The 26,129-nt window shown below is 43.5% G+C and overlaps 1 protein-coding gene across 1 annotated transcript in view; it reads left to right on the top strand.

Moving 5' to 3' along the window:
* Positions 1-13,544: 13,544 nt before the first annotated feature.
* The window catches only part of LOC139262430 (uncharacterized), a 97,477-nt gene continuing 84,892 nt past the window's right edge, over positions 13,545-26,129 (top strand). The window contains exons 1-2 of the mRNA XM_070877623.1: positions 13,545-16,284; positions 17,742-20,248. Coding sequence (XP_070733724.1) covers positions 13,803-16,284; positions 17,742-20,248 — 4,989 coding nt within the window. The 5' untranslated portion in view covers positions 13,545-13,802. The remainder of the gene's footprint in view (positions 16,285-17,741; positions 20,249-26,129) is intronic.

The following is a 26,129-nucleotide window of genomic DNA, read 5'->3' on the forward strand; positions in this document are numbered from 1 at the left end:
ATAATATTAAACGCCACTGACTTGGACGATGGCTCCAATGGAGAGATAATGTATTCATTCAGTAGCCATACTTCTGCGAAAGCCCGTCAATTGTTTGATCTGGATTCGAAAACTGGTGAAATCAGAGTCAAAGGGGACTTGGACTATGAAGAAAGTAGTGTCTTTGAAATTAATATACAAGCGATGGACAAGGGCTCTGGCGCAATACCCCAGCATTGTGATGTTTTGGTAAATATTATTGACGTGAATGATAACGCACCTGAGGTCACCTTGACATTTTCGTTAAGTAAAGTGTCAGAAGATGCTCCGCTCGGGACTGTAGTGGCTCTGTTCAGTGCAGCAGACAAGGACTCGGGACAAGACGGGCAGGTACAATGTCAGATATCAAACAAGCTGCCCTTTAAACTAGATTCATCTTTGAAGAACTATTATAGACTGCTGATTCAGCATCTTTTGGATCGCGAAAATATCTCCAGGTATGACGTGACTATAACATGCCGGGATGCAGGAAACCCTCCTCTCACATCCAGGAAAGCAATTCGGGTAGAGGTTTCGGATATAAATGACAACGCACCACGGTTTACGCAGCCTCTATACACAACAAACGTGATGGAGAACAACGTTATTGGGGCTTCCATATTCTCCGTGACAGCCCATGATCCAGATTTAGGACAGAACGCTCGACTCAACTATTCTCTCCTGGAAACTCAAGTTCAGGGCGCCTCAATAGCCAGGTATATCGCTATAAACACAAAGAGTGGTATCATATTTGCTCAGAGATCTTTTGACTACGAGCAATTGAAAAGCTTTCAGATCCAAGTTCAGGTCGAGGACTCTGGAGTCCCAACACTCACCAGTAACGTTTCAGTGGATGTTGTCATCCTTGATCAGAATGACAATGTTCCAGTGATCGTGCGCCCATTACCCGAGTATGGGTCAACAGCAACAGAGACAATATCCAGGCATGCAGGACCAGGCTACTTGGTTGCCAAGGTATCGGCCACGGATGCTGACGCCGGTCAGAATGCTCGTCTTTCATACCAGATTTTTCAGGCTACCCATCATAATCTTTTTACTATTTCACCCGACACTGGAGAAATTTGGACTATCCGTCGTATTGTGAATAAGGATGCCTCTAAGCAAAGATTGGTGATTGTGGTAAGAGACAATGGAACACCATTCCTTTCGGCCACTGTGACAATTATCTTATCTGTGTTGGGAAGTGATAAAATGTCTTCTAACGTGAGTGGTTTAACTGAAGACCGTGGAATTTATCCTGATATGAGCCTTTCCTTGGTCATCGCCTTAGGAGTAATTTCTATCATTTTTCTGCCGATTTTGATTATCCTCGCTCTTAAAGTTCATAAAAGCAGAAATGGCTTGGGAGGCCAGCAGTGTTCCCTGGATGTTTGTTGCTGCTTTCAAACACGAAATTCTCTGAATGGAATTCAGAAGGCCAGTAGAAGCCTTCAGATACCACCGAACTATGTTGAGGTATTCGGGGGTGATCCCCTTTCTCAGAGTTTCCGCTACGAGTCATGTTCAACATTGCAGTCAACAAAGAGAGACTTCATGACCCGCAACACCTGTAGGTCATCTACAGGCAAGATGTATGTTCAGAATGAATCTATTGGAAAAGAAACCCCAGGAATGATGAATTCTGACAATTACAGCAACACTGTAAACAATGAGGTGAGGCACTTCTAAAAAAGAGAAGAAAATCCTCACAGATTTGATTTGGATTTACAAATATATTTAGGAAAATCAATCACCTGTAAACGAGGGATGGCAGTGATATCTTAAAGACATAGTTTTCAGTTTTCTGCTCTATTTCCATTTCGAGTTAACATCCCAGTGTCTTTGCTATTTACTGGTATCTTACTTTATATATTTCCACTCCTTTGTAGTTATGTGTAACTCCAGTGCCTTGTCAAATTAGGGTTAACAAGTATTCAGGAGTCGCCATGATTACGTGGATACTTTTTAAACCACTGGAATGTATTTCTGGCATGCACATAATGTGCCGCATGGTCTCATTCTCTGTCATAAATTTCTATGACATTTCTATTTAAACATATAGGAATTGCAGACGTTTTCCCACACTCTCTAAACATTTACATTTTAATTATTTAGTACGGACCTCAGAGCATGCATGTAACCAAGCAAATGCAGACAACTTTCCTTGGCAGCAGACTTGTAGTTCCAACCAGGGCTTACATAAGATTATATAGGATATCTGGTCAGAAACAGGTCATTCGGCCCAATCAGTCCATGCAGGTATTTATGCTCCACTCGAGCCTTCTTCCATCCTTCCTCATCTAAATCTATCAGCATAACCTTCTATTCCCTTCTCCCAAATGTGCTTGTCTAGCCTCCCCTTAAATACATGGATACTACTCACTTCAACAACTCCCTGTTGTAGTGAATTCCACACTCTCACCACTCTTTGGGTAAAGAATTTTCTTCAGAATTCCCTATTGGATTCCTTGGTGACTATCTTACATTGATGGCCTCTCGCTATACTCGTTCCCGCAAGCAGATTCGAAAACTGCAACTAGAACGCCCCTATTTAAAAAGGGAGGCAGACAAAAAGCAGGATACTATAGACTAGTTGGCCGAATACATCTGTGGTTGGGAAAATGTTGGAGTCCATTATTAAAGAAGCCGTAGCAGGCCATTTGGAAAAGCATCATTCGGCCAGGCAGAGTAAGCCTGGATTTATGAAGGGGAAGTCATGTGTGACAAATTTGCTGGAATTCTTTGAGGATGTAATGAACAGGGTGGATAAAAGGGAATCAGTGGATGTGGTGTATTTGGACTTCCAGAAGGCAATTGACAAGATGCCAAATAAAAGGCTACTGCACAAGATAAAAGGTCATGGCGTTGGGGGTAATATATTAGCATGGATAGAGGATTGGCTAACTAACAGAAAACAGAGAGTCAGGATAAATGGTTCATTCTCAGGTTGGCAATCATTAATTGGTGTGGTGCCGCAGGGATCAATGCTGGGATCCAACTATTTACAATCTATATTAACGATTTGGAAGAAAGAACCGAGTGTAATGTAGCTAAGTTTGCTGACGATACAAAGTTGGGAGGAAAAGCAACGTGTGACGAGTACACAAAAAATCTGCAAAAGGATATAGACGGACTAAGTGAGTGGACAAAAATTTTGCAGATGGAATATAATGTTGGAAAGTGTGAGGTCATATACTTTGGCAGAAAAAAATCAAAGAGCAAGTTATTATTTAATTGGAGAAAAATTGCAAAGTGCTGCAGTACAGCGAGACCTGGGGGTACTTGCGCATGAAACACAAAAGGTTAGTATGCAGGTACAGCAATTGATCAGGAAGGCCAACGGTATCTTGGCCTTTATTGCAAAGGGGATGGAGTATAAAAGCAGGAAAGTCTTGCTGCAGTTATATAGGGTATTGATGAGGCCACACCTGGAATACTGCGTGCAGTTTTGGTTTCCATATTTAAGAAAGGATATACTTGCTTTGGAAGCAGTTCGGAGAATGTTCACTCAGTTGATTCCGGAGATGTGAGGGGTTGGCTTTTGAGGAAAGGTTGAGTAGGTTGGGCCTCTACTCATTGGAATTCGGAAGAATGAGAGGTGATCTTATCAAAACGTATAAGATTATCACGAGGCTTGACAAGTTGGATGTAGAGAGGATGTTTCCTCTGATAGAGGAGACTAGAACTAGGGTGTATAATCTAAAAATAAAGGGTCGCCCATTTAAAACTGAGATGGGGAGGAATTTCTTCTCTCAGAGGATTGTAAATCTGTAGAATTCGCTGCCTCAGAGAGCTGTGGAAGCTGGGACATTGAACAAATTTAAGACAGAGATAGACAGTTTCTCTTAACCAATAAGGGAATAAAGGGTGATGGGGAGCAGGCAGGGAAGTGGACCTGAGTCCATGATTGGATCAGCCACGTTCGTTATAAATGATGGAGCAGGCTCGAGGGGCCATATGGCCTATTCCTGCTCCTATTTCTTATGTTGTTATGTTAAGTAGAAACATTCTCTCTGTCCCACTCTCTCAAAATATTTCATAATTTTAAAGACCTCAATTAGGTCACCCCTCAGCCTTCTTTTTTCAAGAGAAAAGAGACCTAGCTTGTTCATCCTTTCCTGATATAGATACCTTCGAATTTCTGGTATTATCCTTGTAAATCATCGCTGCACCCTCTACAGTGCCTCTCTATCCTTTTTATAATATGTTTACCAGAATTGAATGCAGAGCTCTAAATGTGGTCATGCCAAGGATCGATATAGGTTTAGCATAACTTCCCTACGTTTCAATTCTTTACCTCTAGAAATAAACTCGTATTACTTATAGACAGGTTACTTAATAGTGGACGTGGTATCGAACCAATAAGAAAAGATGTGGAAATTTTGGAGGACCCTGACTCCACCATTATTACCACAAAATAATTAACTTATCATATTGTTGGTTGTGGGGTCTTCCTATGCGTAAAATAGGTTACTGTTCTACCTCCATAAAATAAGCTACTACAGCTTGAAGTATTTGTGGTACCTTGATACGTTTCTTAGCTTGATTTTGTTTCTTTCATTTGAATGTGGTCGTCGAGAGCAAGGCCAGCATTTATTGACCATTCCTAATTGCCCTGGAGAAGTTCTTGGTGAGCCATGGAAAGGTTTATATCAGGATTTAATCCAGGGTATTCAGTTAAACCACTCATATTAGGTTTCCTTCCCTAAGCGACATCAGTGAATCAGATGGGTTTTTACAACAATCAGTAGTTTTATGCTCACCATTAATGTAACAACAACAACTTGTATTTATATAGCGCCTTTAATATAGTAAAAGAATCACATGGCACTTCGTAGGAGTATTATAAAGGAGAATTGGACACCGAGCCACGTTAAGTATAGATTAGGGCAGGTGACCAAAAGTTAGGTTAAGGAGCTAGGTTTTAATATGCATCTTAAAGGAGGAAAGAGAGGTAGACAGGTAGAGAGGTTTAGGCAGGGAATTTCAGGGCTTACTTAAATTACTTAAATTCACGTATTTAAGTAATTGAATTTAAATTCCCAAGCTTCCGTTGTGTGATTTAGACTCGTGTCTCTGGATCATTAGTCCAGCACTCTGGATTACTAGTCCAGTAACATAACTACTATGCTAACATACCTGTTTGATGGGGCGCTATATAATTCCAGGTCCTTTTGTTTGCAGTGCATCCCATTATTTCATAAATGCTAAATAATAACAAGAACGACAGAGCAGTTACACCAAGTGCTCACAAACGATGTACTGTACATTTTCTAACTGTCCCATATTTCCCGTAGCATATAAAATACCTCCCACGATCCTCCTTGGTCTGAGAACTGTAATTGAAATCATTCCCCTCAACATTTCCTTTTTTGAAGCAACACCGTTATTAAGTCATAAAATTCTGCCACTGTGATTGAGTATACAATAAATATTATGTGATGCCATGTGTAAGGTTACATTGAATTAACTGTATTTAGTGGAGAATAAAGCAGAAAATGTAAGGGTTCGCCTAACATGTAATGTGTCCAGAAAAATATGTATTGTAGATGGAAAGGGAATTGTTCCTCGGGATATTCACTGCAAAACATTTCTCAAGGAACACGCTAGCAGCGAGAATTAAAATGATGAAGAAAAAAGGTGACCTGATTTTTAATTGCACAACAAGAAATGTTAATTTTAATCCCCAAAATTCCAAGACATTCTAGCTTTAAGAAATACTTATTATAGTGATTGGTTGAACGTTCGAGGACCGCGTAAACCAATCAGAAGCTGCAATGTGACTGGAGATCTTGACTGCCCCCTTCCCTCCCCATCCTCCATCACACACCATCAGATACAGTGTAAAACTGAATGGCGAACGGCGGAACGTATGTTAGGTCTATGCGGCGACTGAGAATTTTCAGCGAAATAAGAAGGTTTGCGAAATAATCTCAGCGAAGCCCAAAGCGTGCAGGTATGCATTGTAATTCCTCTTCACCAAGAAGATGATATATAAAGAACTATATTTTCAGGTTTGAATTAACGGCGCCGTACAGCGCTGAAGCAACTGGAATGCTTTGTGCTGGCGATGGGATATTATCAAATAAATTGGCAACTGTTGTATTCTATTTGCCTCTTCTGGATTGTAGTCTCTGGGCAGATTCGCTATCAGATTCCTGAAGAACTGCAGCTAGGCGCCTTTGTTGGAAATATCGCAAATGATCTGGGATTACGGACAAAACAGCTCTCGGCTCGAAATTTTCGGATTGTGCCCGGTCCCCGGAAGCAGTATTTGGAGGTAAATTTAGACAATGGGATTTTGTTTGTGAAAGAAAAAATTGACAGGGAGCAGCTCTGTGGGTCGGGCCTCACATGCATGTTGCCTTTGGAGACCGTGATCGAAAACCCCTTGACCGTGTACCACATTGAAGTGGAGATTCTCGATATAAACGACAACGCTCCCACGTTTCCGAATAGCCAGTTTCGCCTTAAAATCTCCGAGCTTGCTGCGCCGGGAGCGCGCTTCGCCCTGGAGTGCGCGCACGACCCGGACGTTGGAACCAACTCCCTGCAAACCTACCAGCTGGCTGCTAACGAATATTTCGATTTAAATATTGATTCGCGGGGTGGGGACGGAAAGTTACCAGTATTGGTGCTGGAACGGCCCTTGGACAGAGAACAGCAAGCGACCCACAGGTTAGGACTAATTGCCAAGGACGGTGGGATTCCTGTAAAGTCGGGCACTGCTGAAATAATAATTATAGTGCAAGATGAAAATGACAACGCGCCCGTCTTCCCAAATTCAGATTACAGAATTAGCCTGTTAGAAAACGCACCCAAAGGAACCTTGCTTATCAAATTAAACGCCACTGATTTAGATGAAGGTCCCAATGGAGAGATATTGTACTCTTTTAGTAGTCATACCTCTGTTAGAGTCCGTGAGCTATTTACTGTGGATTCAAAAACTGGTGAAATCAGAGTTAAAGGAAATTTGGATTATGAAGAAGAAAGTGTTTTTGAAATTAACATACAGGCGCTGGACCAGGGCATTAATCCAAACCCCGGATATTGTCACATTCTGGTTAACATTATCGATGCTAATGATAACGCACCTGAGATGACACTAACCTCTTTGTTCAGTCCTGTCAGTGAAGACTCCAAACCCGGGACTGTGGTTGCTCTAATCAGTGTATCAGACAAAGATTCGGGAGAGAATGGGCAGATAAAATGTGAAATCGCAAACAACCTGCCTTTCAGCCTAGATTCTTCACTGAGAAACTATTACCGATTGCTCACTCGGCAGCTGCTGGATCGAGAAAATATCTCAAAGTATGACGTTGCTGTCATCTGCAGTGACTCGGGATCTCCTCCACTCGAATCTAGGAAAAGCATTCCAGTTCAAATTTCGGATATAAATGACAACGCGCCACGCTTTACGCAGACTTCCTATACAGCTTACGTGACGGAGAACAACGTGATTGGGACTTCAATCTTTGCAGTGACGGCTCTTGATGCAGATTTAAACCTCAACTCCCGATTATGCTACTCTATCCTCGAAAGCCAGGTTCAGAGCGAGCCGGTGTCCACTTATGTCAATATCAATTCCAGAAATGGTGTCATATTTTCTCAGAGAACTTTTGATTATGAGCAACTCAAAAGCTTTCAGATCCAGGTCCAGGCACAGGACTCTGGAGTCCCACCACTCACCAGTGACGTTTCGGTGGATATAATTGTCCTGGATCAGAATGACAATGCCCCGGTGATCATGCACCCTTTCACGGAGTACGGCTCAACAGCGTTGGAGACAGTATCCAGGTTTGCAGAGCCGGGCTACCTGGTTACTAAGGTAACGGCCACAGATGCTGACTCGGGCCAGAATGCTCGGCTCTCTTACCAGATTCTCCAGTCGACTGACCCTGGACTGTTCACCATCTCGTCTGATACAGGGGACATCTGGACAATCCGTGGCTTCGCGGGCAGAGATGCGAATAAGCAAATGCTGGTTGTCGCGGTAAACGACAATGGGACCCCGGCGCTTACTTCTACAATGACACTCCTCTTGTCAGTGGTGGAGGGCGATACAGAAATGCTCTCTGATATGGGCAATTTATCTGAAGATCTCGGGTTGACTCATGATATAAGCTTTTACTTAGTTATATCTTTGGGGATAATCTCGTCCATTTTTCTCGTCGTTTTAATTGTTCTTGCTATTACAGTCCACAAAAACAGGAGTGGTTTTGGTGGCTATTCCTGTGCCCTGGATATGTGCTGTTGTTTTCGAGCTAGGAACTCGCTGAACGGGAGTCAGAAAGCCAGTAGGAATATCCAGATCCCTCCGAACTACGTTGAAGTATTTGGGGGCGATCCACTTTCTCAAAGTTTCCGCTACGGGACCTGTTCGACTTCAGATTTGACCAAGGGAGAGTTTTTGTTCTCCAACAGGTGCCGTTTGTCTACCGGCAAGAATAATATCGGCATCGAAAATACGTGGAATAAAGATAAGCCACAAGCATTACATTCTCCCAATTGTAGAAACATTAGTGAGGTGAGACGGTCGTAATATAGCTTGATTGCTTATATCTGGATCCACAAGTAAACTTCGTCGAAGGGTACTGTCTGTTACTGCGGGAGCGCTGTTGCAATAGATAAGTGAGCTTCATAAATCTCACTTTGCTCTTTTGGTTTCTAATCATTATGGGCAGAGAAAACTCTATAATTTGTGTGGTATCCGTTAGAATGCTTCCGCATTAACGTAAGGTGAAATAATTGTGGCTCTTTATGCACTTTTCCCCACCGTTACAGCTCCCATTAACTGGTCGCTGTGCATTGTAGGTAACATCAATTCGTTGTCCATGTAATATAAAGCTGCAATGTTATCAGACAGAGGGTAGATATCCAACCAGCGACTACTTACTGGTCTGACATGAACGTGACATCAAAATATTACTGATCCATATTTAATGTAAGTTAATTCATAACTAAAAGCTTAATAATATGGGCTACATTAAGAAATGCCATTTAGTTTTGATTAGTTTAAATTCGGTTTGGTAAAGGTATATGGTCATCAAAGTAGTACTATCTATATATATCGATATATACAGGTGTGTGTATGTGCTTGGGCGTGTGCGCACGATCACGTGATGCCTAAATAGCAGTCAAGGCAAATAACGAATAGCGTTACAGCAGCAATCAGACGGATCAAATTAAGTTTTTGGCAACTGGAGCTATATGTGGCAGGTGCAGTTCAATGTTAATAAGCGAAAATAATTGTAATAGAAGCAAGGAAATGAAAGGATTATGCGCTGACTGAAACTGTGCTGATCAGAGAAAAAATATCTTGGTGTAATGGTGAATAAATCTATAAACTGAGTTTCGTGTTTAGCTTCAGTTTAACCACAACAACAACAAAAACTTGTATTTATATAGCGCCTTTAATGTAATGAAACGTCCCAAAGTGCTTCACAGGATTATAATGAGATAAAAATGTTGATCCCGTGCTGATAAGTAGAATTTAGTGCAGGTGGCCAAAAGCTTGGTCGAAGAGGTATGTTTTATGGAGCGTCTTGAAGGAGAAAAGAGAGGTAGAGAAGAAGAGAGGTTTAGGCAGGGAGTTCCAGAGCTTGTGGCCTAGGCAACAGAAGTCACGGCCACCAATAGTTGAGCGATTATAATCAGGAATGCTCAAGATGGCAGAATTAGAGGAGCGCAGACATCTCTGTATGTTGTGGAGCTGGAGGATATTACAGATATGGGGAGGGGCGAGGCCATGGAAGGATTTGAAAATAAGTATGAGAATTTCGAACTCGAGGCATTGCTTAACCGGAAGGCAATGTAGTTCAGCGAGCAATGGAGTGATAGGTGAGCGGGACTTGGTGCGAGTTGGGACACGGGCCATTGTGTTTTGGATCACCTCTAGTTCATGTAGTGTAGAATGTGGGAGGCCAGCCAGGAGTGCATTGGAATAGTCAAGTATCTTGGTAACACATGTATAGAAGATGCAAAAACGTATTGGGGTTGGATAGTCAGAGAAATATAGTAGAAAAGAAAATATCGTGGTAAAGGGCTTTGGCCCGATTCTCTCTGGAAAACCATGTGCCGTTATGGGCACCTGATCATAGGAAGGATATTATTCCCTTTAGAACAATGCAGAGTCATCAAACAAGAAGATTTGTGGCATCAGGAGTTACTGTTATAAGGAAAGGCTAATAATTTTAAGCGCATTACTTATGGAAATGAAAAGATTTTGAGGTGACCTAACTGACGTTTTGAAGGAACTTGACAATCATAATCCAGGTAAATGATTTATTATGAAGATAGCTTCAAATACCAGGACACTTATGTTAAAAATTTAGTGTTAAAAAAAAAGAAAGACAGAATTACATTTATATAGCGTCCTTCATGACCACCTGACGTCCCAAAGCACTTTACAACCAACAAAGTATTTTTTGAGGCTGTTTTAATGAAGGAAATGCTGCAGCCTATTTGCACACAGCAAGGTCCCCCAAACAACAACGTGATAGATATTGACCGTATAATCTGTATGTTGTTAGTGATATTGATTGAGGGATAAATATTGGCTAGGACACAGGGGATAGCTCCCCTGCTCTTCTTTAAAATAGTGCCATGAGATCGTTTATGTCGACCTGAAACAATAGACAGGGTCTCAGTTTAATGTCTTCCAAAAGACAACATCTCCAACAGTGCAGCATTCCCTCATACTATATTTTTCAGCTCAATCTGTGAAGTGGGACTTGAAGCCACAAACTTCTGACTCAGAGGTGAGGGTGCTGCCAACTGAGCCACACGTGGCACTTGTTGAAAGCAAGAAAGAAAGTTAGGCAAATGGTAGAGGGACTGTGGGTGTACTGCGCCAATGGACAATAAAGTAGATGCATGAATTGATTCAAGAGGCAAATCGATACATAAAGATACAAAGTGTTAGGTGGTGTCGATATATGAAGATAACCATATTATGCTAAGTAGCCATTTTATGTTGCTAAAATATCTTATGTTCTCTGAATGACTTTAGTGCTAGGGATTAGCTCAACTTCCATTTAAACAATCCAGTGTTAGTATCAAATACTCTCACATTAGACATTGCACAGCCACCAGTGCACTACAGCTACAGCTGGGAAAAAGAATCAGAGGGAAGATGAGGAGTTTTTTTTTAACGCAGCGAGTTGCTATGATCTGGAAAGCACTGCCTGAACCGTTGGTGGAAGCAGTTTTGATAACGAGTTTCAAAGAAAATTTTGGATATATACTTGAAAAGGAATCATTTGCAGGGCTGTAGGGGAAGAGCAGGGGAATTGGATAGCTTTTTCAAAGAGCCAGCAAGGCATGATGGGCCAAATTACACCTTCTGTGCTGTACGATTCTATGTAGTTTTCTGCCAAATGCATGAGCCCTAGCTCCATTAATGTATCTATTCGGAACTGGGTTCACTCTGCTTAAACATATTGCATGTAATTCCCAAACAGCGAGGGAACCACATGCTATCAGTCTAGACAGGACTCGGACCCATGTCTCAAACATTAAAAAGTTAGTGCTAATGTGTTCTTTCCCTCCAAAATCTCAAATGTCTATCTTATCGAATGGCAGAGCTAGCTTGTAGGATCGAATAGCCTACTTCTCTGCCTATTTTTTATGTTCTTATTGCTCATCATCATCATAGGCAGTCCCTGGAAATCGAGGAAGACTTGCTTTCACTCTAAAAGTGAGTTCTTAGGTGACTGAAGAGTCCAATGCGGGAATTTCAGTCTCTGTCACAGGTGGACAAGCAGTCGTTGAAGGAAAGGATGGGTGGTGAACCTGGTTTGCCGCACGCTCCTGCCGCTGCCTGCGTTTGTTTTTTGCATGCTCTCAGCAACGAGATTCGAGATGCTCAGAGCCCTCCCGGATGCTCTCCCTCCACTTAGGGCAGTCTTTGGCCAGGAACTCCCAGGTGTCGGTGGGGATGTTGCATTTTATCAAGGAGGCTTTGAGGGTGTCCTTAATTTCCTCTGCCCATCTGGCGCTCGCTTGCCATGTAGGAATTCCGAGTAGAGTTCTTGCTTTGGGAGTATATTGTCATCAGCCTAAAGATTAGCAAATATAAGATTTTAAAAAGCAAGACGCATTTATACAGCATCTTTCATGACCACCATAAGAACATAAGAAATAGGAGCAGGAGTAGGCCACCTGGCCCTCGAGCCTGCTCTGCCATTTAATATGATCATGGTTGATCTGATTATGGACTTAGCTCCACTTCCCTGCCCAATCCCCATAATCCTTTATTCCCTATCGCTCAAAAATCTGTCTGCCTCTGCCTTAAATATATTCAATGACCCAGCCTCCACAGCTCTCTGCGGCAGAGAATTCCATAGACTTACAACCCTCTGAGAGAAGAAATTCCTCCTCATCTCAGTTGTAAATGGACGGCCCCTTATTCTGAGACTAGGTCCCCTAGTTTTAGTTTCCCCTATAAGTGGAATTATCCTCTCTGCATCCACCTTGTCGAGCCCCCTCATTATCTTACATGTTTCGATTAGATCACCTGAACTCCAATGAGTATAGGCCCAACCTACTCAACCTTTCCTCATAAGTCAACCCCCTCATCTCCGGAATCAACCTAGTGAACCTTCTCTGAACAGCCTCCAATACAATATATCCTTCCTTATATACGGAGAATAAAACTGTACACGGTACTCCAGGCGTGGCGTCACCAATAACCTGTACAGTTGTAGCAGGACTTCTTTGCTTTTGTACTCTATCCCCCTTGCAATAAAGGCCAGCATTCCATTTGCCTTCCTGATTAATGCTGTACCTGCTTACTCACATTGTGTGTTTCATAAACAAGGACCCCCAGGTCCCTCTGTACCAGACATCCCAAATTGTTTTACAATCAATGAAGTGCTTTCTGAAGTGTAGTCACTGTTGCAATGTAGGAAATGCGGCAGCCTATTTGTGCTTGGCTAGCGCCCAGGAAGACCAACGTGATAATGACCAGCTAATCTGTTTTTTAGTGATGTTGATTGAGGCATAAATGTTGCCTAGGACACTGGGGATAACTCACCTGCTCTTCTTCTACATCCACCTGAGAGAGCAGACCGGGTCTCAGTGTAATATCTCATCTGAAAGACAGCACCGCCAAAAATGTAGCACTCCCCAGTGCTGCACTGAAGTGTCAGCCTAGGTTTTTGTGAATTAATTCTATTTAACAAAAAATAACATCAGAGAGTTTGGGGTTTATCTGAGTCCCCGGTGTCTCAGAAATTAAGTGCCCATGAAAATGTGGTTCCTACCGCATTCTCTGAAATGTTAATATATTAATTGGAAAAGAAAAGAATGGTTTTGCAGAGAGAAGAAAACATCCAAAACATTAAAAGAAAAGGTTCATTACATTTTTGGTTGCACAACAATAAATGCAAATAATAACGCTTTAGCAGGACATGCTAGCTTTAAGAAGTCAACAGTACTCTGATTGGCTTAACATGAATTCGCCAATCGGAAGCTAGTATGTGACTGGAGATCCTGACTGCCCCTTCCCTTCCCATCCACCATCACATACGATCCGAAACAATGTAAAATTGGATAGCGAGCTACGCAGGGTTGCAGCCGTTTTCGCGGAAACATCTATTGGGGATTTTAGCCACAAAATGGAGACTTTTCTGAAACAATCTCGACGATTTCTTAAAAAGCAAAGGTATTTTTCTGCACTGCAGCCTTTCTAGTGAAGAAATTAGGCGTAAATTATTTTAATCTAAGGTTGAACCGAACGTCACGGAGCCGCGCTGAAGCAATTGGAATGTTTAACACTGGCAATGAGATGTTACAACATATTTTGTTTTATAAAATGGGAACTGCTATATTGCATGTTTATCTCCTGGAAAGGAGTTTCAGGAGAGATTCGTTATTCGATTCCTGAAGAATTGCAACTGGGCGCCTTTGTTGGGAACATTGCGGACGATTTGGGATCAGATGTAAAGCAGCTCTCGGCTCGGAATTTTCGACTTGTGTCAGATTCAAAAAAGCAGTATCTGGAAGTACATTTAGACAATGGGATTCTGTTTGTCAAGGAAAGAATTGACAGAGAAGAGCTATGTGGGCCGAGCCTCACTTGTGTCCTGTCTATGGAGGCCGTGCTTGAAAATCCTCTTAACCTGTACCAAATCGAGGTGGATATTCTGGATATAAACGACAACGCACCCCGTTTTCCAAAGAGCCAGTTCCGCCTTGAAATCTCCGAGCTTGCTGCGCCGGGAGCGCGCTTCGCCCTGGAGTGCGCGCACGATCCGGACGTTGGACCCAACTCGGTGCAAACCTACCAGCTGATTGCAAATGAATACTTCGTGCTTAATGTTGAGGCGGGCATTCGAGATGGGAAGTTGCCAATGTTAGTGCTGGAAAAGCCTCTGGACAGAGAGAAGCGGTCGACGCACCGGTTACTGCTACTAGCCAAAGACGGCGGGGTCCCCGAAAGGTCTGGCACTGCTCAGATCAACATCGTACTGGAAGATGCCAACGACAACGCGCCGGTTTTCCCTCAATCCGTTTACAGGATCGAACTACCAGAAAATGTGACCAAAGGAACTTTGGTACTGCAGGTAAATGCCACTGATTTGGATGAAGGCTCCAATGGAGAGATTGTGTACTCTTTCAGTAGCCATACCTCTGCTAGAGTCCGTAAACAGTTTACTTTGGATTCCAAAAGTGGTGAAATACGAGTTAAAACGAATTTGGACTATGAGGAGCATAGTGTATTTGAGATTATTATACAAGCAAAGGACAATGGGGCTCACGCAACCCCAGTTAACTGCCACGTTGTATTGAACATTATTGATGTAAATGATAATGCACCTGAGGTGACACTGACTTCGTTATCTAGCCCAATTCCCGAAGACTCGCTGCCTGGAACTGTAGTGGCTCTGATCAGTGCGTCAGACAGAGATTCCGGTGAAAATGGGCAGCTGCGATGCCGAGTCGGAAATAATCTTCCTTTCGCGCTGGATTCATCCTCGAAGAAGTACTTACGATTGCTTACGCAGGACCCGCTGGACCGCGAATCCGCCTCCACGTTTAACGTTACCGTCACCTGCAGTGACGGGGGAAGCCCGCCTCTCACAGCCAACAAAACCATCCCGGTTGAAGTTTCGGACAGAAATGACAACGCGCCGCAATTTGCGCAACCTGTCCTTACAGCATACGTGATGGAGAACAATAATATTGGCGCGTCCATTTTCTCAGTGACAGCATTTGATGCGGACATAGACCAGAATGCTCGGCTATCCTATGCTATCCTGGACAGTCGGGTTCAGGGCGAATCAGTAAGCAATTATGTCTATATTAATTCAGAGAATGGTATTATATATTCCTATAGATCTTTTGACTATGAACAATTAAAAAACTTTCGGATCCAAGTTCGGGCACATGACCGTGGAGTCCCACCACTCGCCAGCAACGTTTCCATAGACATCATTATCCTTGATCAGAATGACAATGCCCCAGTGATCGTGTATCCATTAAGCGAGTATGGGTCAACAGCGACAGAGACTCTGTCGCGTTTTGCGGAACCAGGGTATCTGGTGGTCAAGATGGCGGCCACTGATGCCGACTCTGGACAAAATGCTCGGCTCTCCTACCAGATCATCCATGCTACCAAATCGGGACTGTTTACTATTTCATCGGACACGGGCGAAATATGGACAGCCCGTGATATTGCAAAGACAGATTCATCCAAGCAGAGGTTGGTCATCCTGGTAAGTGACCATGGGACACCAGCACTTTCTGCCACAATGTCGATCACATTGTCAGTGGTTGAGGGCGATGCAGAAATGCTCTCAGGCAGAAGCAGTCTGCCCGAAAACCGTGACTTCGCTTCTGATACAAGCCTTTACTTGGTCATATCTTTAGGAATAATCTCGTCCATTTTTCTGGTGGTTTTAATTATTCTAGCTGTTAAAGTTCATAAAAACCGAAATGCCTTCGGTGGCCACAACTGTGCTTTGGGTCCATGTTGCTGCTTTGAATCAAGGCATTCGATGAATGGAATTCAGAAAGCCAGACGTAACCTTCAGATCCCTCCCAACTATGTTGAAGTATTTGGAGGCGATCCTCTTTCTCAAAGTTTCCGCTATGAGACATGTTCAACGTCACGTTCGATAAAGAGAGACTTCTTGTTCCCCAACACGTGCAGTTCGTCGACAGGCAAGAATCAAGCCAAGAGCGGAATCATTGCAAACGGAGGAAAATCAGCATTTTCAAATTCTGAAAACTCTATACATCGTGAGGTGAGGCGCCTGAAAGGTCAATCTTAACCGAACAAATGCAGGTAGAATGGTATTAGGAAGTTAGAACTCTTGTTTTACTTGTTATGCAATACTTTATCATCGTTTACAGACCGGCCCACAAGTGCGGTGTTAAATAGTTGCTTTACCATCGTTAACAGTTAAAGAGCTGTTGTAGCTGTCTCTTTACTGTACCCCGTTACAACACATTCGACCATTAACAAGATTGAGTGCTTTACTGTTGCAACCAAAACATTAGTTGGTTACAAGACAAAATATGAAAGTTTGCCATTGCCTCGATAGCTGTGATAACAGCATTTTTTTCATTTATATTTGCAAGGGTAGCATAGTGGTAATGTTACCTGGAGATCGCATCACGGCAGCCGGGGAATTTAAATTCAGTTAATGAAATAAATCTGGAATATTAAAAAAAAACTAGTATCAATAATGGTAACCATGAAACTACCGGATTGTCGGAAAACCCCATCAAGTTCACTAATGTCCTTTAGGGAGGGAAATCTGCATCCTTACTATTCTGGTCTATATATGACTCCAGACCCACAGTAATGTGGTTGACTCTTAAATGCCTTCTGAAATGGTGGCTCACCACCACCTTCTTACGGGCAATTCGGGATGGGAAATAAATGCTGGCCTTGCAGGCGACACGCACGTCCCAGGTACGAATAAATAAAATAAAAAATCAGTTGAGAGTCCAAGGTTCATAATGTAGGGCACTATCACGGTTGCAAACATCCCATTTCAACTTGATGGGGGGCTACACGCCGAAATGGGTTAAAAAGAATTTCAGGGAGAGTTCATTAATATTCACACTTCCTATTTTATTTTAGTCATCATGTAGCATTGCCGAATATAATTACAGATAACGTGCAGGTGAATTAGTTAGGTTTAATGGAGGAATGAATCAGAATACCTGAGCTTGTGAATCAAACCAATGGGTCATCAATGACGCTTTCAGTGAAGAGTATTGTTTGATTAGGGTTCTGATAAAGTGTCAATTAAGTCTCAAATCTACTTAAAATATAATCATTAGTGTAACAGAGTGTGGGAACTCCAAAATAATGAAAGAGAAGGTCGGTTAGATTTTACATTGCACAGCAATAAATGCTACTATTGCGCAAAGATTGAGGAAGGCAGTGCAGCTTTAAGAAATGCTCAGCGTCGTGATAGGCTGAATGAAAGTCAACCTTTTTCCACCAATGAAAAGCTGTAATGTGACTGGAGATCCTTGCTGCGTAACCCTCCCCTTCCGCCATTATATACGACCAGATACCGTGTAACATTGGGTAAAGCTGCGTGTCGCTACATTAGCTTCTCTACATTCATCCATTGGCGATTTTAGAATAATTAAGGTTTGTCAGAATAATTACGCAGATTTTGTTTAAAGTACGTTTGTTTTTTTTAGGCAATACTAGCTGTTTTAATCAAAATGGAAACATAATTGACTCTTTTTCCCAGGAATTATTCAACGGCGCCGCGTTGTGCTCAGTCACTCGAAATGCTTTGTGCTGGAAATGGAGCATTATAAAATATATTGGTTATTGAAATGGCAACTTTTATATTCTATCATCTCTTCCTGGGAACTAGTTTCTGGACAGATACGATACTCGATTCCTGAAGAGCTGAACGTGGACGCCTTTGTTGGGAATATCGCAGAGGATTTAGGTTTGGATATTAATGATCTCTCGGCTCGCGGCTTTCAGATTGTGTCTGGCCCCAGTAAGCAGTATATGGACGTAAATTTAGACAATGGGATTCTGTTTGTGAAGGAAACAATGGACAGAGAAATGCTCTGTGGGCCGAGCCTCGCTTGCACATTGTCCTTGGAAGCCGTGATCGAAAATCCCCTGAATGTGTACCATTTTCAAGTGGAGATTCTGGATGTAAATGACAACGCTCCGAGTTTCCCTGAGAGCCAGTTACGTCTGGAAATCTCGGAGGTGGCCGCCCCGGGAACGCGCTTTGCCCTGGAGTGCGCGCACGACCCGGACGTTGGCAGCAACTCGGTGCAAAGCTACCAGCTGGCAGCCAACGGCTACTTCGCTCTCGATGTCGAGACGCGCGGCGGGGACGGAAAGTTGCCGGTCTTAGTCTTGGAAAGACCTCTGGACAGGGAACAGGAGAGCACCTACAGGTTAGTGTTAACTGCTAGGGACGGAGGGTCCCCTGAGCGATCTGGCACGGCTCAAATATTGATTGCGATCGAGGATGCCAACGACAACGCACCTGTTTTCCCACAGTCGGTGTATAGGGTCAGCTTGCTGGAGAATGTGCCCACAGGAACCTTGGTGACCAAAGTAGCCGCCTCTGATTTGGATGTAGGTCTCAATGGACAGGTAGTGTATTCGTTTAGCAGTCATACCTCCAATAGAGTCCGTGAACTGTTTGGTCTGGATTCAAAAACGGGTGAAATCAGAATTAAGAAGAATTTGGACTATGAAGAAAACAGTGTTTTTGAGATTAATGTACAAGCCAAGGACAAGGGAGCTCACGCAACCCCTGCTTACTGTCATGTGGTGGTTGACATCGTTGACGTGAATGACAACGCACCTGAGGTGACACTCACATCTATATTCAGTCCTATCGGCGAAGACTCCCTCCCCGGTACTGTGGTGGCCCTGATCAGCTCAACAGACAAAGACTCGGGAGAAAACGGACACGTGCATTGTCAAATCCCAAATGAACTCCCTTTCAAACTAGATTCGTCCTTAAATAACTATTACAGATTAGTTACCCGGGAGACATTGGACCGCGAGCATGTACCAAACTACAGTGTCGCCATCGTATGCAGTGATGCCGGAATCCCTCCACTCACATGCAACAAAACTATCCGGGTGGAGGTATCAGATATAAATGACTACTCGCCGCACTTTGCGCAGCCTTTATATACAGCTTACATGATGGAGAACAACGCTATCGGCGCGTCCATATTCTCGGTGGCTGCTTTCGATCCAGATTTAAGTCAGAACGCTCGCCTGTCCTACTTCATCCTGGAGACTCTGATTCAGGGCAATTCCGTATCCACTTATGTCTCCATTAACTCGCACAGCGGTGTCATATTTTCTCGGAGAACTTTCGACTACGAGCAACTCAAAAACTTTCAGCTCCAAGTTCAGGCCTGGGATTCCGGAGTCCCACCACTTTCCGGCAACACTTCAGTGGATGTTATTATCCTTGATCAGAATGACAACGCCCCCGTGATCGTGCACCCATTGCCCGAGTTCGGCTCCACTGTGTTAGAGACGTTATCCCGCTTCGCAGAGCCGGGCTACCTGGTTGCTAAAGTCTCTGCTACTGACAGCGACACGGGCCAGAATGCTCGACTTACGTACCAGATTCTCCAAGCTACTGACGCTGGCCTCTTCACCATTTCCCCAGATACGGGAGAAATCTGGACCATCCGCGGTATTGTGAAGCATGACGCCACGAAGCAAAGGTTGTTAATCGGTGTTAAAGACAATGGATCACCGCCACTTACAGCCACCGCCACATTCCTCCTGTCTGTGGTTGGAACCGATAAACAAATGCTCTCCGATGTGAGCAGTTTGTCCGAAGATCCCGGCTTCGTTTCTGATATCAGCTTTTACCTGGTCATAACGTTAGGAGTCATCTCGTCCATTTTCCTGGTGATTTTGATTGTTCTCGCTATTAAGGTCCACAAAAGCTTTTCTCTAGAGACGTGTGGCTGTTTTGCAGCAAGGAACTCGCTACATGGCGTTCAAAGAGGTGGCAGAAACCTACAGATACCACCGAACTATGTTGAAGTGTTTGGGGGTGATCCGCTTTCTCAGAGTTTCCGCTATGATACATGCTCATCTTCACATTCCACCAAGAGAGAGTTCACCTTATCCAACAGGTGTAGTGCGTCTACGCGTAAGAATAACGTCCCGAGTGGCACTTTGGCGAATAGAGACACCCCACGAACACCAAACTCTGCGCAATACAAGGTCACTGCCAATAATGAGGTGAGGTTCTTATCCGAGGGCGAAAAGAACACCTCATGGTTTTGATTTGGATTTACAAATTTTCACTGAAAGCCTATCGATCATGAAGATCGGATTGAGGAAATACCTTGAGAGTCAGCCCTTTGAATTTCCTTTGCTATCTGAATTCCCAACCGCTATTCCTGGACCAGCTCCTGTGCTAATCAATATTTTGTCCTTCGGTGCGTTCATATTGTTTTACCATTAAGTTGAATGTGGCAGTTAGAGAATGTTACCTTTAAGTATGTTTGGATAAATCACAACCACACAAACCAAATGCACCTCCTTCAACATACTATCATCTATATTTTAGTGGAAGGAAAACAAATATTGCTCACTATGGTATTTCGCCATGGTCTATGAGGTTAAAACTATTGTGTTATCGGTGCTCTGTTGTTGCTACTCGATATTTGCCATGAACTGTACTGTTGGATTTACATTTCTATGGAGAATTATAAAATCACATATTTTTCTCGGAACGATTCAAAGAAGCAATCAGTCAATTATATGAATTACATGGACTCAGTGGGGAATTCTTTTATTCCTTCATGGGATGTGGGCATCGCTGGCAAGGCCAGCATTTATTGCCCATCCCTAATTGCCCTTGAGAAGGTGGTGGTGAACCACCTTCGTAAAACTGCTACAGTCGCTGAAGGTACACACACAGTGCTGTTAGGGAGGTAGTTCAAGGACTTTGATACAGCGACAATGAAAGAATGATGATATATTTCCAAGTCAGGATAATGTGTAACTTGGACAGGAACTTGGAGCTTCTGGTGTTCTCATGCACTTGCTGCCCTTGTCCGTCTAGGTGGCAGAGGTCACGGGTTTGGGAGGTACTGCCGAAGAAGCTTTGTGGATGGTACACACTGCAGCCACGGTGTGCCAGTGATGGAGGGAGTAAATGTTTAATCATAGAATCGTAGAAATTTACAGAATGGAACTAGACATTCGCTCCATTGTGTCAGTGCTTGCCGACAAAGAGCTATCCAGCCTAATCCCACTTTACAGCTCTTGGTCTGTAGCCTTGTAAGTTACAGCACGTCAAGTGCATATCCAAGTACATTTTAAACGGGGTGAGGGTTTCTACCTCTACCACCCTTTCAGGTAGTGACCTCCAGACCCCTACCACCCTCTGGGTGAAAAGATTCCCCTCAAATCCCTTCTAAAGCGCATATCAATTACTTTAAATCTATGCCCCCTGGTTGTTGACCCCGCTGCTAAGGGAAATAGGTCCTTCCTATCCAGTCTATCTTGTCCCATCAAAATGTTATACACCCCACTAGGTCTCACTTCAGCCTCCTCTGTTCCAAAGCAAACAACCCCTATCTATCCAGTCTTTCCACATAGTTAAAATTCTCCAGTCAAGGCAACATCCTCGTAAATCTCCATTGTACCCTCTCGAGTGCAATCACATATTTCCTGTAATGTGGTGACCAGAACTGCATGCAGTACTCTAGCTGTGGCCTAACTAGTGTTTTATACAGTTCAAGCATAACCTCCCTGCTCTTGTAGTCTATGCCTCGGTTAATAAAGGCAAGTATTCCGTATGCATTCTTGTCTATGGTGCCTGTCCTTGATTAAGCCGTGTCTTTCTAAATGTTTTCAGAATTTTTTCTAATAATTTTCCCATCACAGAGGGTAATCTGACTGGCTTGTAATTATTTGATTTATCCCTTTCTCCCTTTTTAGACAAGTGTACAATGTTAGCAATCCTCCAGTCCTCCAGTACTGCACCTGTAACCAGAGAGGATTGTAAAGTGATGGACAGAGACTTTCCTAATTCCTCTCTTGATTCTCTTAACAGCCTGAGATACATTTGATCTGGGCCTGCGGATTTATCCACTTTCAAAGATGCTAAGGGGGTGGATGGGGTAGCTTCCTGAGCGTTGTTGGAGCTGCAGTCATCTAGGCAAGTGGATAGTAGTCCATCACACTCCCGACGTGTGGCTTGTAGATGGTGGAAAGGATGTGGGGAGTCAGGAGGTGAGACAATCGCCACAAAATACCCAGCATCTGACCTGCTCTTGTAGCCATGGAATTTATGTGGCTGGTCCAGTTGAGTTTCTGGTCAATGGTGACACCCAGGACGTTGATGGTGGGGGATTTGATGATGGCAGCTAAACATTACAAGTTACCAGAATATGATCCTGGTAATTAGTATTGAAGGACGCATGCCACAGGGTCTTATGAAGGCTTGAGTCAAGTCACATAAGGCTTCATATGTAAAGCAGTAACATATATTTACCTTTTTAAATGGGATCCGAAGAAGTGGTCCTTATAAAATCTGCTAATGTTTGGCAGAGGGAAGGAAATTTCCAAAATAATACAGGAAAAGATGGGAAAAATTTAGATTGCACAATGATAAATGTAAAAATCACACAGAGGCTTACAGAGACATCCCAGCTTTAAGAGATGTTCTGTATGGTGATTGGTTGAACGCCAGTTCACCAATGAGAGGCTGAAATGTGTCGAGAGATCTTGACTGCCCCCTTCCCTCCCCATCCACCATTACGTACGAACAGATACAGTGTAAAACCCGCATAGCGAGCTGCGTAGCCCTGTATCGGGTGTTGTATTCGCATACATTGGTAATTTAAAAAGAAATAAGAAGATTCGATCGAAATCTCAGTGATTATTTGGGAAGAAAACAGGTATCTTTATGCAATGTTGGCAATTTTTCGCGTTACAAATGGTTTATAAAGCATCTTATTCCAAGGAATTACTGAATGGCGGGTCGCGCTGAAGTAATTGGAATGCTTTGTGCGGGAAATGGGACATTCTAAAATATATTGGCTGTTAAAATGGTCACTTTTGTACTGTGTGTTATCCTCCCGGGTGCTGGTTTCGGGACAGATTCGCTATTCAATTCCTGAAGAATTGCAACTGGGCGCCTTTGTTGGGAATATCGCAAGCGATTTGGGTTTAGTTGTGAAAGCGCTCAAAGCTCGCAGTTTTCGCATTGTGTCTGGCCCCAGGAAGCAATATCTGGATGTAAATTTGGACAATGGAATTGTGTTTGTGAAGGAGAAAATTGACCGGGAACAATTCTGTGGCTCGAGCCCCACATGCACATTGTCCTTAGAGGCGGTGATCGAAAATCCCCTGAACGTGTATCATTTTCAAGTAGAGATTACGGATGTAAATGACAACGCTCCCAGCTTCCCCAAAAGCCAATTTCGCCTGGAAATCTCAGAGGTAGCCGGGCGAGGAGCGCGTTTTGCCTTGGAATCCGCGCACGATCCGGACATTGGAATCAACTCCGTGCAAACCTACCAGCTGGTCGCTAACGAACATTTCGCAATCGACGTTCAGTCGCGCAGTGGAGATGGCAAGTTGCCGGTGTTAGTGCTGCAACGGCCCCTGGACAGAGAAAAGCAGACGATCCACAGGTTAGTGCTAATTGCCAAGGATGGGGGCATCCCTGAAAGATCTGGAACTGCTCAGATAATTATCACAGTGCAGGATGCTAACGACAACGCGCCTGTGTTCCCACAGCCAGTGTACAGGGTGAGGCTGCTGGAAGATTCCCCCAAAGGAACTCTGGTAATCAAACTAAACGCTACTGACTTAGACGATGGACTCAATGGGGAGATTGTGTACTCATTCAGTAGCCATGCCGCTGCCAGAGTCCGCGAATTGTTTAGTGTGGATTCCAGAACTGGGGAAATTCGGGTCAAAGGAAATTTGGACTATGAAGAAAGCAGCGTTTTTGAGATTAACGTCCAGGCGATCGACAGGGGCCCATATGCAACCACTGTGTATTGCGATGTGTTGCTGAATGTTGCTGATGTCAATGATAACGCACCTGAGGTGGCCTTAACTTCGATGTTCAGCCCTGTTGCTGAAGACACCCTGCCTGGGACCGTGGTGGCCCTGTTCAATGTGGAAGACAAAGACTCGGGAGAAAATGGACAGGTCCAATGCCAAATTGCAAGTGGCTCTCCCTTCAGACTAGATTCCTCTTTGCAGAACTATTACAGATTGCTCACTCAGCAGCCGCTCGATCGCGAAAATGCCTCAAAGCACCACGTTACAATCGTGTGTCGTGATAGAGGAACCCCTTCTCTCACGTCCAATAAATCCATCCGGGTGGAGGTTTCCGATATAAATGATAACGCGCCCCGCTTTACGCAGCCGTCGTACACAGCCTATGTGATGGAGAACAACGTTATTGGCTCTTCTATCTTCTCAGTCACTGCTTTTGATCCCGATTTAAACCACAACTCTCGATTGTCCTACTCCATCCTGGAAACTCGGGATCAGGACTTGCCAATATCCGCTTATGTGCATATTAATTCAGAAACTGGTGTCATATATTCTCAGAGAACTTTTGACTATGAGCAGCTCAAAAACTTTCAGATCCGGGTGCGAGCACAGGACTCTGGGACTGTACCACTGACTAGCAACGTTTCAGTCGACATTACAATCCTGGACCAAAATGACAATGCGCCAGTCATCACACACCCATCACCACAGTATGGGTCTACGGCGCTGGAGACTGTATCGCGGTTGGCCGAGCCAGGTTACCTGGTTGCTAAAGTATCCGCAACCGACGGAGATTCTGGGCAGAATGCTCGCCTCACTTACCAGATTTATCAGGCTACCGACCCGGGACTTTTTACCATTTCAGCGGACTCTGGGGAAATATGGACAATCCGTCACATTCTGGACAAGGATCCCAGAAAGCAAAGGTTGGTCATTGTTGTAAAAGACAACGGGGCGCCTTCGCTTTCAGCTACAATGACCATCATTATATCAGTGGAGGAAAGTAAAACAGAAATGCTCTCCGACGTGGACAGTTTATCTGAGGAGCCTGTTATTGCTTCGAATACAAGCTTTTACTTAGTCGTATCTTTGGGGTTAATTTCGGTCATTTTTCTAGTGATTTTAGTCATCCTCGCTATTCAGGTTCACAGAAACAGACATGGCTTTAATGGGGGTAACTCTGGCCAGGGCACGTGTTGCTGCTTAGAGGCAAGAACTCAAAAGGCCAGCAGGAGCCTGCAGATACCTCCGAACTACGTTGAAGTGTTTGGGGGTGATCCACTTTCTCAGAGTTTCCGCTACGAGACCTGTTCAAATTCGGAGACCATCAAGAGAGACTTCATGTTTCGCAACATGTACAGTTCGTCTGCAGGCAAGAATAATGTCAATACCGAACAAATCCCAACGGCATCGAATTCTGCTAAATGTACAAACACTGTAAATAGCGAGGTGAGACGCCCGTCTAAAAGGGGGAAACAAATATGTTTGATTCGGATATACACATGTCGACTTAAGGATTTCAACACGTGGAGATGAGGAGACGAGAGAGATACCTACGTAATCTATCAATATTCCTCGCTATTTAAGTTCTTGGTCATCATTTCTGGGCCAGGCTCAAAGCCAGAGGCTCCGTTACCATTTACTTTATAATTAATACATGATATTTATAGTTTTAATTGTTATAATGCATAAACTGATTGTTAACCTGCATTGCAACATAAGCTAGGTTACAATGAAATCAATAATTACAGAAAAATCGTCAACACCTTATAACAGTAGAACTGATAAATTGCTACCTGGATTAATCTAACTAACTAACACACAATCTCCAGAATTGTGCTTTGTATGAGGTCCTCCAAACGTGGCGCATGGTTAACATGCACCGAGTGCAATGTAGCCAAATATGCTGATGATACAAAGATAGGTGGGAAAGTGTTTTGAGGAGGATGCAAAGAATCTGCAAAGGAATATAGATAGGCTAAGTGAGTGGGAACAAATTTGGCAGATGGAGTATAATGTTGGAAAATGTGAGGTTATCAACTTTAATAGGAAAAATAAAAAAGCGAATTATTATTTATGTGGAGAGAGATTATAA

The sequence above is a fragment of the Pristiophorus japonicus genome, chromosome 4, assembly GCF_044704955.1.
Source record: "Pristiophorus japonicus isolate sPriJap1 chromosome 4, sPriJap1.hap1, whole genome shotgun sequence".
In the NCBI taxonomy this organism is placed as follows: Eukaryota; Metazoa; Chordata; class Chondrichthyes; family Pristiophoridae; genus Pristiophorus; species Pristiophorus japonicus.